Source organism: Podarcis pityusensis, assembly GCF_964106645.2.
Source record: "Podarcis pityusensis genome assembly, chromosome: 2".
In the NCBI taxonomy this organism is placed as follows: Eukaryota; Metazoa; Chordata; class Lepidosauria; order Squamata; family Lacertidae; genus Podarcis; species Podarcis pityusensis.
Genome location: NC_138029.1, coordinates 33,520,276 through 33,534,364, shown reverse-complemented (window position 1 = coordinate 33,534,364; position 14,089 = coordinate 33,520,276). Strand labels below are relative to the sequence as shown.

General features: G+C 45.5%; 1 protein-coding gene across 5 annotated transcripts in view; it reads left to right on the top strand.

Moving 5' to 3' along the window:
• SPATA20 (spermatogenesis associated 20) overlaps nucleotides 1-14,089 on the top strand; it is a 53,883-nt gene that overhangs the window by 7,945 nt on the left and 31,849 nt on the right. For all 5 annotated transcript variants that reach the window (XM_080993733.1, XM_080993737.1, XM_080993736.1 and 2 more), the window contains exons 4-9: nucleotides 3,486-3,640; nucleotides 3,735-3,878; nucleotides 6,035-6,236; nucleotides 6,472-6,602; nucleotides 7,650-7,754; nucleotides 13,986-14,060. In XM_080993733.1, coding sequence (XP_080849859.1) covers nucleotides 3,486-3,640; nucleotides 3,735-3,878; nucleotides 6,035-6,236; nucleotides 6,472-6,602; nucleotides 7,650-7,754; nucleotides 13,986-14,060 — 812 coding nt within the window. The remainder of the gene's footprint in view (nucleotides 1-3,485; nucleotides 3,641-3,734; nucleotides 3,879-6,034; nucleotides 6,237-6,471; nucleotides 6,603-7,649; nucleotides 7,755-13,985; nucleotides 14,061-14,089) is intronic.

Below are 14,089 nucleotides of genomic sequence, written 5' to 3'. Positions count from 1 at the left end.
AAAAACGAGATCAGGTTAGTCTGACATGACTTATTTTTCAGAAATCCATGCTGACTATTGGTGATTACAGCATTCCTTTCCAGGTGCTCACGGACTGTTTGCTTAATGATCTGCTCCAGAATCTTCCCTGGTATTGATGTCAGACTGACTGGGCGGTAATAATTTGGGTCCTCTCTTTTCCCCTTTTTGAAAATAGGGACAACATTTGCCCTCCTCCAGTCTGCCGGGACTTCGCCTGTTCTCCAGGAATTCTCAAAGATGACTGCCAGTGGTTCTGAGATCACATCTGCCAGTTCTTTTAATACTCTTGGATGCAGTTCATCTGGCCCTGGAGACTTGAATACATCTAAACTAGCCAAGTATTCTTGTACTATCTCCTTAGTTATTCTGGGCTGTGTTTCCTCTGCTGAATCATTTGCTCCAAATTCTTCAGGTCGCACATTGTTTTCTTTATCGGAGAAGACTGAGGCAAAGAAGGCATTGAGGAGTTCAGCCCTTTCTGTGTCCCCTGTTTGCATTTCACCATCTTCTCTTCTGAGTGACCCCACTGTTTCTTTGTTCTTCCTTTTGCTACGAACATACCCATAGAAGCCTTTTTTGTTGCTTTTAACCTCTCTAGCAAGCCTGAGTTCATTCTGTGCTTTAGCTTTTCTGACTTTGTGTCTACACGTGCTGGCTATTTGTTTGAATTCCTCTTTGGTGGTTTCCCCCCTTTTCCATTTTTTGTACACATCCTTTTTTAATCTTAACTCAGTTAAAAGTTCTTTAGATAGCCACCCTGGCTTCTTTAGGCACCTTCCATGTTTCCGTCTCATTGGTATTGCCTGACGTTGTGCTTTTACTATCGCCCTCTTAACAAACTCCCAGCCATCATGAACTCCCTTTCCTTTTAGTATTAAGGTCCATGGGATCTCACCCAGCACTTCCCTAAGTTTTATGAAGTCGGCTTTCTTAAAGTCAAGAAATTGAGTCCTAGTATGCTTGGCTGCTCCTTTCCGCTGTATAGTAAACTTCAGAAGAGCATGATCACTCACGCCTAATGATCCTTCCACTTCTACCCCACTAACCAGGTCATCAACATTGGTTAGGACCAGATCTAAAATGGCTGTTCCTCTTGTTGCTTCTCCCACTTTCTGGACAATGAAGTTGTCTGCAAGGCCAGTGAGGAATCTGTTTGACCTTATGCTCTTGGCTGAGTTTGACATCCAACAAATATCCGGGTAATTGAAGTCCCCCATTACTACTATCTCCCTTCCTTTTGCATGCTTGGCCATCTGTTCCAGGAAGGCATCATCTATGTCCTCCGTTTGGCTTGGGGATCTATAGTAAACTCCCACAATGAGGTCACTGTTATTCTTCTCTCCCTTAATTTTGACCCAAATGCTCTCACTTTGGCTTTGAGGTTCTAAATCTTGGATCTCTTCACAGGTATACACATCCCTGACATATAACGCCACTCCTCCTCCTTTCTTGTCTGGTCTGTTTCTCTGAAATAGATTGTATCCCTCCATTATTACATTCCAATCGTGGGACTTATCCCACCAGGTTTCAGTGATGCCTATTATGTCATATTTAGTTTGCTGTACCAAGAGTTCAAGCTCATCTTGTTTATTTCCCATGCTTTGCGCATTTGTGTACAGACATTGAAGTCCATTAATCATTCCCCCGTGTCTCTTATTTAAGGATTTTTTCCTCCCACCACTAGGTCTGTGTGCTGTTTGCTCCATTTGGTCTATGACATTTGGATGATCATCTTCATCAATTGATAGACTCCTACCTTCAGGAGCACTGTCTCCCTCCCCCACATTAGTCAGTTTAAAGCCCTCCTGATGAGGTTTCTGAGATTTTTGACAAAAACATTTCTCCCAACCGTTGTGAGGTGCAGCCCATTGCTTGCCAGAAGTCCATCTTCAAGAAGCTGCAGTCCGTGATCTAAGAATCCAAACCGTTCCTGTTTACACCATTTGCGAAGCCAGCTGTTCACTTCCACTATTTTTCCCTCTCTCCCTGGGCCACATCGTTCAACTGGGAGGACAGATGAGATGACAATTTGTGCATTTAATTGCTTCAATTTCCTGCCCAGAGCCTCGTAGTCTCTTTTGATCTTCTGGAGGCTATTGCTTGCAGTGTCATTGGTTCCCACATGAACCAAGAGGAGGGGGTATTGTCAGTGGGTTTTATGATTCCTTGCAGTCGTTCAGTTACATCTTGGATCTTAGCCCCGGGGAGACAGCACACTTCCCAAGACATCTTGTCAGGCTCACAGATCACTGCTTCTGTTCCCCTTAGTAGGGAATCCCCTATCACCACTACACGCCTCCTCTTAGGTTTGGTCGGGGTTCTTCTGTGAGCTGTCCGTTCCAAGGTCGCCTGCACATTCCCTGAGGACTGACTTTGCTGCTCGTCTTCATATACCTGATCGACTGTAACGAGGGAGAGATCCTCAAATGGAGTCAGAGAGATCCTCAAATGGAGTATTATGACTATAACTCCCATAATCCCTTGCCACTGGCACTGCTGGCTGGGAATAATGGGAATTATAGCCCAACGACATCTGGAGGTCACCACATTGGCTACGTCTCCTATAGAAACATCTGTTTAGACATTCTCAGTTGCTTGTTCTTCTATTTCCCAGGCTAGAAGTGTTCTAGTTACGTTCTTCCAAAAGGTCACTTTGCTGGGGTTTAGAAGCCTTGCATCGTTTATAGCCAACATTGAGCCATGAAAGGGCAGCTCTCCGTTTGTTCTCATGTTTGTACATGCAGGTCCCACTAGCAAAATGCTTGTTATAGGAAAATTCACTTATCCAAACATGAGGAATTAGTGCTCAAACTTTGCTACACACACTGCAGATTCAGATATCCAAACAGCTGGAAGTGCGTGTAGTACGTGCGGTGTGTGCAATTAAGCAGCCTTAAATAAGCATTACCTTTTGGGTTTTGCTGGTGCATGGCAGCTGTTTTGCCAGAAACTATGGTTGGGAAGGAAGGGGGAGAGATCAGACAAAATAAGGGAGCATTTTCCCCTTCCATAATTGCCTTTTGCAAGCTCTCAGAGGGTTTTCTCCTCATTTTGGGGTCAAAATTCTGTGGCTCACAATGCATTAGAAATTTCCCCTTAGGAATAAATGGAAATCGTCCATTCGTTAGACAGATGCTCGCCTAACAATCAATTTATTGAGAATGCATTGTGTTTGGATAGCAAAACCTGTGTGCTTTCTGCTAAAGCAGGCACGACCAGTGTGGTGCCCTTCAGATGAGGTCATACTACAACTCTCTTCTGCCCCAGCCATGGGGATGATGGGAGTTGTAGTACACCAAGGTTGGCTAGCCCTTTCTTAAAGCCAACTTCTTGTCCTAGCCTGCTGAGTTGCTTGAATTATATACTTTTCTGTTTTGACTTTTCTTGCCACCCACTCCTCCCTGGGTACAGCAGGGCCTTCTCCTTCGGTGAGCCTTTCTTTAACCGCCGGCGTTTGTTTTCAGTTGGCTACTCGACCTGCCATTGGTGCCACGTGATGGAGCAGGAATCCTTCCAGAATGAAGAAATTGGCCAGATCCTGAACGACAACTTTGTGTGCATCAAGGTGGATCGGGAGGAGCGGCCGGATGTCGATAAAGTCTACATGGCCTTTGTGCAGGTGGGGAGCAGGAATGAGCATAGCAAACGGAAGATGACTGTTGCTCCTAGAGGCAGATGTTGAAGAGAGCCATATCTTTTTATTTCTCCTGCAGGCAACCAGCAGTGGTGGAGGTTGGCCCATGAGTGTGTGGCTAACACCTGATCTCAAACCATTTGTAGGCGGGACCTATTTCCCTCCTGAGGATGGAATTTACCAGGTTGGCTTTCGGACAGTTCTGCTTCGCATCCTAGAGCAGGTATGGAGTCCGGCATCCAGGGTCATGGGATTGGTTGAGGTCCTCACTGGAGCGGTACAGCGGGGACCACACTGTACTCATTCCCATAGTGTCAGGCGTCAGGGAATCCGATCCCCCCACGGTAGGCTGCTGGGAATAGATAAGACAGGGAAAGTTCTTACCAATGTTTTTTTATTCAATATTCACAGAGAGAGGCTTAGAAATGCTGCCTTTTGGAGTAATGGGTGTTGCTCCGAGTAAATCTCTACACCCCCCTTCTCTCCACTTCCTCAATCGTCAACAGCACAACCCACCTTACGGTGGCCGCTTAGGGTCATTTGTCTCCAAGCCCTTTGCTCTCCTACTTTTTTTCTTTTTTTAAAATATAAATTTCTATTAGTTTTTTTTAACATATCATTTTCAACAGTAATTAAACATCCTTTTACATCTTATACAATATTTTTTTGACTTCCATCAATCATGTCTGAAAATTTCCCAATCTATTCACTTAATATACATTTCTCACATTCACTATTACCTTTAAATCTTACAACTAATATCTCTGTTCTTTCTCTACTTTGCAATATTTCATATATTTCTCCTTACAAAACTTCTTGTAGTCCTACTAGTGTAATTTATTGCTTACAGTTGCTTTTCAAATAGTTCGTATATTTCTTCCAATCTTCTGTAAATCTCTGGTCCTGCAGGTTTCGAATCTTTCCTGTTATTTTGTCTAATTCTGTGTAGTCCATTAATTTTGTCTGCCATTCTTCTTTCGTCGGAATTTCTTCTTGCTTCTATTTCTGGGCTAATTTGCTCTCCTACTTTCAATGCCCGCCGGGTTCTTGGAGGGGGGGTCTGGAATGCTTTCTAGTGATAACGTATCAGCCAGCTGCTTCAGCTCTGCCTCCTCCTCTCCCATTATTTCCCACTTTGCCCTTCATCTCCCCCTGAGCTATGACCTCCGGAAAACCACTGTTGTAAATCTATACTGTCTTCCACTTCTCTGGAAGGTTCAGGCTGGGGAGGCGGTCTCTGCCAGTCCTCCTCTGTCCAGTCCCTAACACATAGTGGCTTTTGTGCTGGGGCAAAGCCCCAGAGCTGTCCTCCTGATGCTGGCACCGCTGTGCTTCATCTGTGCAGGGTGACACCAGCAGAGCCCAATCAGACACCCCTCCCCCTGTGCATCTGTGCAACCCCGTCCTTGCCTCTGCCTTGCCCCAGTCCCACTCAGGTAAGCTGCAGTGGTGTCAGGAGAGCGGCAGTGCCCCAAACATGAGAGCTAGTGTAGTGTAGTGGTTAAGAGCGGTAGACTCGTAATCTGGTGAACCGGGTTCGCTTCCCCGCTCCTCCACATGCAGCTGCTGGGTGACCTTGGGCAAGCCACACTTCTCTGAAGTCTCTCAGCCTCACTTACCTCACAGAGTGTTTGTTGTGGGGGAGGAAGGGAAAGAAGAATGTTAGCCGCTTTGAGACTCCTTCGGGTATTGATAAAGCGGGATATCAAATCCAAACTCCTCCTCTTCTTCTCTTCATACCACCACTTCTGGCTGGGACTGAACTTTTCGTCTAAAGGCTTTTTAGAGCAGGGGATGTGAACTGATTTTGTCACTTGGGGGCGGGTATTCAGGGCAAGATGTATTAGGGAGAGAGAACTTGGTTAATAGGAATTGGTTAATGTCACATTTGACCAACATGGATAGAATTTGCTATGGGGTAATTACAATTGGGCATTAACAATGTTTTTCTCCTTTACAGTCTAGTGTGTGCCTGATGGAAGCATCTGGGAACCTAGTTTTAATGAACAATACGTTGGCAAACGTTTTTGCGGCTAAAAGTGTATAAGCAGACATTTTGGGGCCTGTTCTGTGATGCTTCCGTCGTGTGGCAGTGGCAACTGTAATACCTGAGAACCGTTCAGGGGCCTTGTTCACGCGAGTGGGAAAATGTGGACTCCTAGAGAAGAGAAACGGCCCTTCTGCCGCTGTACTGAGTTATACCAAGCCACACTGCTTTTGATATTTGAAAACTCCTTTAAAATGGCGGGTGGGAAATGATTGGCACTTTTTTGGGGGGGACGAGATAGGTCGTTGTGTGAGGCAAAAGGTGTGAGTGAATACTAGCAAAATGATGACTTCTTCCTTTTGCCTACCTCCCCGCCCCCGTCTCCTTCCCAGTGGAAGCGGAATAAAACTAGCCTTATGGAAAACAGCCAGAAAATCCTGTCTGCTCTGTTAGCCAGGACTGATGTTGGTGCTCGCGGGGAGGAAGCACCCCCATCTTCAAAGGAGGTGATGAGCAGGTGCTTCCAGCAGCTGTCAGAGTCTTACGATGAAGAATATGGTGGATTCTCGGAGTCTCCCAAATTCCCTACTCCAGGTTAGTCTAAGATCTTCCTGTCAAGCTATCTGAGTAGCTCAGGGATGTGTGGCTCTCCTGATGTTGTTGGACTCCAACTCCCATCAGTCCCAAGCCAGCAATTGCCTGTGGTCACAGGAATGATGGGAGTCCAGGAACACCTGCAAAGCGATTCCCCATCGTAGCCATAAGAGGAGGCAGCGCTGCATAAACAACCAACCATGGGTCATTACTTTCCTGCTTATTTGTTTTCTAGTCAACTTGAATTTCCTCTTCTCTTACTGGGCTCTTCATCGGTCAACTACTGAAGGGGCTCGGGCACTGCAGATGGCCCTGCACACCCTCAAGATGATGGCCTATGGCGGGGTTCATGATCACATTGCCCAGGTATGAAGGGGTGGGGGCAGTGTGAGTTGAGTGGTTTCGTGGTTTTCACAAGGGAACTTTCATCCGTGTGCCATTCTCCATTCCTTGACATAGAAGTTCTGTGTCCATCCACCTGCCTGATTTTGCTCATCACTCCATATTCTTTTTCAAATACCCACTTTCAGAAGAAGGAAGATCTGAGAAAAGGTAATAATAGATGCAGTGTTGCCGTGTAAAACTAAAAAATGCCCGGAAATGGCTGTAAAGTGCTGCTGGAAATAGATGTAAAGTGTTGCATCTTTCTGAATTACAGAGATGTACCCAAGAGATTCTTGGGTTTAACAGCAGGCAGTATTTTACTGAAGAAACTAGTCCAATTCAAAGTCATTTTATCTATTCCACCCCATTCATGTGTGTAGGGTCAACTTGGTTATAAACACCATTATCTAACAATTTTTAGATCCCAGTGTGTGTGTGTAGTTTATTTTAAAGCTGAATTCCACAGACACACCCAAACTAAATCCTGATGGGTCAGATTCTAGAAAGATATAGAAAGGATAATCTTCTGGAAATCTTTCCAAGGGACAGAGGTGTATCTGCAGCAGGGCCTGTTGTGCATGGCCTTGCTCCAGCTTTCACTTGTATCTAGCAGTTAGTGGTGCATAAGGTTCCACATGATACCCTCCTCCTTTGTGGATTATGGACATTGTGGCAGTTCTCCCGTGGATGAGCATCACACCACTGCTGGCTTGGTTGGTCTCAGTGGTTTCAAATCACCACCAGGTGTCCATTGACCCCTTTGCTGGATGCCCTAGTCCAGCGGTTCTCAACCTGTGGGTCCCCAGATGTTGTTGGACTACAACTCCCATCATCCCTGAGCTCTAGCCTTGCTAGCTAGGGGTGATGGGAGTTGTAGTTCAACAACATCTGGGGACCCACAGGTTGAGAAAGGCTGCCCTAGTCTGTTGAACTGAGAGTTCTCTGCCCCTCTCCCAGGCATGGGATACCTGACCACAGTTACAACTGGGCAGAAGTGACGAGACGTTTCTTCCCCTCTCTCTGCCGCAGGGGTTCCATCGCTACTCCACTGACCAGCGCTGGCACGTGCCTCACTTTGAAAAGATGCTGTACGATCAGGGGCAGCTGGCAGCAGCCTACGCCAAGGCATTTCAGGTACTTCCCCAGCTCAGATTCTTGCCTCAACAATACCCTGCAGTCCCCTCCTTATTAGTTAAGGCCAGAGGACACGGTTCTCATCTTGGCAAAAGAGGCAGGCAGGAAGCAGAGCATGATGCTGGGATCGTGATACTTCTGTGCCAGCACCAGGGGGCAGCATTGTTGGGCATTTGCTGAGGTTTACAGTCAACCACCAGTGTTTCCTGGCTCTGCTGGCCCTCTGCACTTGCCCTCTCTGAGCGTGGAAGGCAGTGGCCGAAGCAAGAAGGCAGAGGAGAAGCCGCTTCTGCCAGCGCAGCGATGTAGTTGAATACGGCCCTCGCTTCTTAACCTCCTCACATTTTCGGCCTATCGCTGAGATGACATGGAGGTAAATGTGATTTGCCGCCGGAAAGCAGGAGGTTAGGTGGGAAGAGGACAAACACTGGGCTTCTTGAGCCTGATTCCCGCATCCAGGGACTCATGCCTTCATGCAGAGGAGAGAAAAAGGAGACGTTTGTTGTTTTCCTTTGTAGGCCATCTATGGCAACAGAGGGAGAGGATGACACTTGGGTGGCGGGCAGGCGGGTGTGTGTGTATGGGTGTGTGAGGGTTCACCGCTTCCTTTCTTCCTGCAGCTGTTCTTGGCAGTTACATGGCACCTCAGGAGTGTTAACGAAAACTGAGAGCGGCACTTGGGCTTTGTGGAACAGGCGGAGCTTTACAGAGGGTTGTTGGGGGGGGGGAAGGGGAAGAGAGAAGCGAGAAATGGTTCACATGGGCAAAGGATGCTAATGTTTGTGCTGTGGCAAGGGTGCTCTGAGATGGAAATAATTTGCTGCCACTCCCAGGGAATCTCGGGTGCCTGCCTCTCTCAGTGCTGCTTTCCACACAACAGTTCCACAAGCAAGTCCAGCCACCGCTGTGCTCCTCTTCCTTAGAAATTGGGTCGGAGAGACTTCTGGGGTGGCGCCACCGGCAATGGCGGACTCCCTCTGAATTGGACGGACTAGCTCCGCGCGAAATGGGTCTTCTCCGCTACGGCGAAGCGGGGACCCTTTTAAAAATCACAGGCGGATGAAGCCTGTGACCATGGGACTCAGTGGGCACCCTTAGCGCCCCCCCAACCCGCAAAGGAACCCATTAACGGGCTCTGAAGTGAAGAGGGGGAAGTGGCGCGGTGCTGTGAGTCAACTGCTATTTCCGTGGAGCGAAGCCACACAGCTGTTGCCGGAGAGCGCTGCCTTTTTCCTGGGACAAATTGGCTTCTAAAATAAGCACCCATGAGTACTTAAACTTTGAACAATTGGACTTTAAATAAGGACTTGCGAGCAGAAAGGAATTGGATTTAAAAATTTTACTTCAATTTGGTACTGAAACGGGAAGGTCTAAACAGGAAGTCAGCCTTCCGTTTCTTTGTAGACAGAATAAAGCAAAGATAACGTAAACTAGAGCTTAGAAAATCGCCTCTAAAGGATTGGCTTTCATCATTTAAAATTGTTGAACCCCCCTTCGGCAGCAGGAGAAGAAGGGGGATCTTTTCTGGACTGTTTAAACCTGCAGAAGTGAGTTTAAAGTAAAGTAACTTTCCACCGTCCTGATCCTGGAGCGGGGTGTCAGGACTGACGTTTGAAGCTCATCGGCCAGAAATAAGCGCTTTTGACAGATAGCTAAAAGAAGAGGAACATAGTGATTCCATTGTTTCCTTTCGCACCTTAAAGGAACAAATATTGACAAAATATCTGAAAAAAGGAAACTCTGTTGCTAGACTTGTCTTTAAAAGAAAGATTAAACAGAAGTTTTCCCCCTAGAGGGAGACTGTGAAACTGTAACCAACTCCTGGGAGCTGGCAGCTGTTACAGATTACAATCGTGGGAATAGACATCTGACCTTCAGGACAATGTATTCAGAAGCTCTGTTGTGTGCTTTCTATAAAACAAATGCCCTACTGGAACAGTTATATGAGATGACGAATTTGATGGCTGATTCGATTAGAAATTTTGAACAAGCAGTGGGAAAATATGTGGAGCCCACCCAGGAATTAAATCAGGAGTGTGTCTTGACAGAACAGGCCCTACAGGAATATGAACTTTCGGATTTGACAAATGAACTTGGAAAAAGCCAGATTTGGAAAGAAAAAGTTTGGTTTGGTTTGGAAATGGGGGGTTGGATAGACCCTCCTATGAAATTGGACTTTTCAAGTCTGGCAATGGGCCGTGAAATGTTTGGGATTGTGGGGGCTCTTAATTTTGGAGGGATTCTGAAACATGTTTTTAAATACCACATGGAATTTAGTGTCGATTATGGAAAAGGGGCTGATCTGTCGAGAAGGGTCAAAAATACTGCTAAGTTGGAGTTCCCACGAGTGAAAGGAGCAGGAGACAAAGGAAAATACAGCTATAAATATGAAGAAGAGCTGCGGAAGGGACATGGAAGGGACTTAAGGGCCTCGGATATAAGATTACCAGGTTAATGCGCCAGATTGATGGGATAATAAGGACTGACAAAACCCGGGACCAGGAGGAAGGGACGCTGGATGAAGATTGGATTTGTTTTTATTTCTTTTTTTCACTACTAGGACTGTTTTATAAAATTGATGAATGTTAGAAAAATGTTGGAATGAAATTACTTGGCTTTAGTAAAAATGTTTAAAGAATTATGCAAGAATATTATGGTTATGGGAAGTTGGTAAAAATAAGAATTAAGTTTTAAGTCTCAAGGTTTTTTTTATAGTAAGATAAGATTAAAATAGTTTAAGGTAATGTAACGACAGAATATTATGAAATATGGAAAGGATTTGCTGTGACAATTAACAACCAGGATACAAGGAAGGGGAGGAGGAGGAGGTCAAGGAAAGAGGGTAATGACAGTTGAGGAGTTGAGAATAATGGATTTGTTTTTAAATGTTTTTAAATGTTTGTGGTGTATTTTTGTTTTTTTCTTCCTTATTTTGAATTTGAATATGTATGGTTGGAAGTGGTTTGTTTTTCTCTTTTTCTACTTTGTTTTTCTTTTGTAACTTTAAAAAAAAAATTCTTCCCCCCCCCAATAAATATCCTTTAAAAAAAGAAAAAAAGAAATTGGGTCGGAGAGCACCTGACCATGGAAAGAAGGTTCCATTTTGTTTTATCCAAGGGGAGCCTTGGTGCTGGAGGAGGACGGAGCTGGGCAAGCCACACACAACTTGCCATGCGCACCCTAAGCTAGCCTACTGCCCTCGGGTGTAACACCTTGCCGTGTTGCCAGTGTAGAAGGTGCAGCTGCCAGTCCAGCCGGCTTCTGTACTTGAAATGGTGGGGAGATGCCATCTTCCCCCTCAGGCTGCAGAATGCCTGTGGGCCCAAATAGCAGTTTATCTTCTGGAGCAAGTAGCACCTTGCAAGGGGGCAGGGAGGATATTTGTCGGGAAAGCAGAGTGATGATGTGTTTGCAGGAGTGGGGTGCATTAAATCAATTTGCTCTCTGGGCCTAATCCAGACTGAGAGGGCCCATGTCTGCTTCTTTCTTTCTTTTTTTCTTTCTTTCTGAGGAGAAACGAATCAATACGACCATACATGTAATACGTTGCCTAGGATGGTCCTGAGGGAGTCAGCTGTTGGGAGTCACTAAGGTTTCAAACTGTGCTGAGACAAAAACTTATATCTCTCAGTAAATATGTGGCTTAGTTGAGGCAGAGGATTTCCCCCACTAGTTTTGGGAATACTGAGTGTGTAAGGAAATGAACTCCTTGGATCCTTAAAAAATAATAATCTTGGTGTGGTTTCTGAGGATTACAAGTTAAGGGTCTCACCATATAAGCCTAATGATGTGCCTTCTGGTTTTACTGTGTCTGACTTGGCACATTTTATATACTCTTGGTCTCTTTGTGTTTATAATTTAAGCAGAAGCATAAACAACTATGCCTGTTTTGGGGTTTAAAATTCCATTATAACATTTTTTGGATTTATAGTAGTGAATAAATTTTAAGGGGCAATTTCAAGGGGAGGTCTAGTCTTGCAGCATTAGAGTTTCTGGACATTTAATAGCCAAGCTGAATTTTGGCAGGCGCAGTGTTGTTACACAGTGTTGACTGTGATGTTACAAGCTGGGCCAACTGAAATGTTCTCTTCTGCATAGCTGTTAAAGATACAGTACTCCAGTATTGAAGGCTGGCCATCCCTCCTTTAAGTGGAAGTAGCAATGCCATTTCATTCCTGCATTGTCTCCTGTGGTGCATATGATACTCCCCACCCCTGTTTTCCCTCCTGCATCATGCCTACAGCTAATTCCTCTCTGTTTATGTTGAAGGCAGGGTCTTCTCTCTGGTGGCACCTTCCCTGCAGAATAGCCTCCTGGGAGAGTTTTGCCAGGTTTGTTCTGTCGGAGCTCGACAGAGTTGTAAAAATATTGTTGTGTGCTCCCCAATCTCTGAGCAATGAGAGACTCCAGGGAGTTTGCTTGCCTTGGAATGAAGGTCTCTAGAGACACTGGTGCCTTTAGGATGTATGGCTTTATATGCACATATACAACCTGATCATAAGATGGTAGGGCTCACAGCACTAACTCTTCAAACAGATATTGCTTCCTCAATAGATTTCTGCCCTCCACTCCAAAGCCATAGCTTAGCTTTCAGCACAGATAGCCTGTGTGTCTTTTCAGCTCCCAGTTCCAGAGCAGCCTAGACAAAAACTATTGGACTATTGTTTTCCTACCTGCTAAAGGCTGTGGCTCCCAGACAGGTTTTGGTGGGAGAGATTAACCTCTCCCGAAAGAGCATCACCAGTCAGTTGTCTCTATGGCAACATATCCGTACTTCCACCAACTTTTTAGACATGTAAATAGATGCCTAACAGACTTGCCCAGGCCTGTTACTTTAACGGAGAGACTGGTTTGGTCAGTCCCTTCTACAATTTCCCACAGGCTTGGTTGGGCACAAAGGCATAGTCAAAGCCAGCCCCCCATCTTATAACAATGTTGTTCATTCTTCCAGGCTTTTGTAGGGAGGAGGAATGTCTCATTGATTCTGGCGCATATATTTTAGCTGTGTCGTAACATGTTTTGTGAGTTTCTAAGTCATTTAAATCTATTTATAGTCTACAGATGCAGTGCTGTGTACTGTTGATTTTAATTGCAAGAGACTTGGAGGGCTCTTGAGGCACACTGGCCAGAGCCACCTCCAGGGGGTAAATTCCTATGTAGACACCTCTGAGAGCACGCTGGGCACTCTGTAAGAGTTGCTACTGATGTGGTCATGGCTGGAGGTGAGAGCTTTCATGCTGAGCCAGTTTTCCCCTCCACACTAATTTAAATTGCTCATTACCGGGCTCCCCAGATTTGAACAGGATTTGCAGCTGTGGAATCCACAAGGGCTTTGAAGCCAGAAAACTACCCATCTGCTGCCTCTCCTTTCTGATGATTGGCTTCCCTGTATCCTGAAATAATCTTGGGTAGCCCCATTTCACATCCGATCATCCGCTTCTGGCACCAGGATAGCAACCTTCAACTTATTCACCTTTTAAAGAAAGCAGCTTTGAGAGAAATTTACATAAAGGTGGGAGTTGTGTCCATCTGTCCCAAATTCTGCAACTGGAAAGCCGAAATCCCATAAGAATAAATCGTACAGATCAGACAAATAGGAACAGGCAGGTGTAAAGTTCCCAGGTTAGTCCTGCTGTGAAATTCAAGTTCTTGCATATCATTATTGGGTTGTTGCTGGGTTTTTTTGGTAAGGGTTCGGTGTGGCATTTGGGGCCAGGATGTGTACAAATTGGACTGAAAATCCATACGGACAGGTATCAGTTGCAGGTCCATCAGCTGCACCTATTTTGATGTTGTTTGTTTCTGAGCTTATAGCAGGGATGTGTTTGCATGCAACGTACATCTTAGCAGAGCCAAGAAGAGGGCATGTGTCCCTCACAACCAGTGTTTTTCATTTATTTACTAGGCAACAGCTGCCCCAAAGCACTGGGGGCTGAATGACCTGGGCGTGATTCCTCCTCAGTATTCAACATTTCTGCTGCACAAAGATTGTTGAGACTGCATTGAGTAGCGTTGAGATGCCAACATAAACTGTACCTATTGATTCTAGCAGTGGTGTGTGTATGTGTATTGTGGTCCAGAGATGGGGCCCAAGCTAATCCCATTGTGGGTTAACATCTTGTGCCATCCTCCTCTCCCATTTGATCTTTAAATCATAAGCTCCCTTTCCCTTTTCCCCACCCCCCAATTACATTATCTTTGGAATGCAATCTTCCTTGTGTCTTAAAACAGATCTCTGGGGATGAATTCTTTGCAGACATAGTTGCAGACATTCTGCTCTACGTTTCCCGGGATCTGAGTGACGGGGTAAGCTATCATCTCCAGGGTCTTGTCTT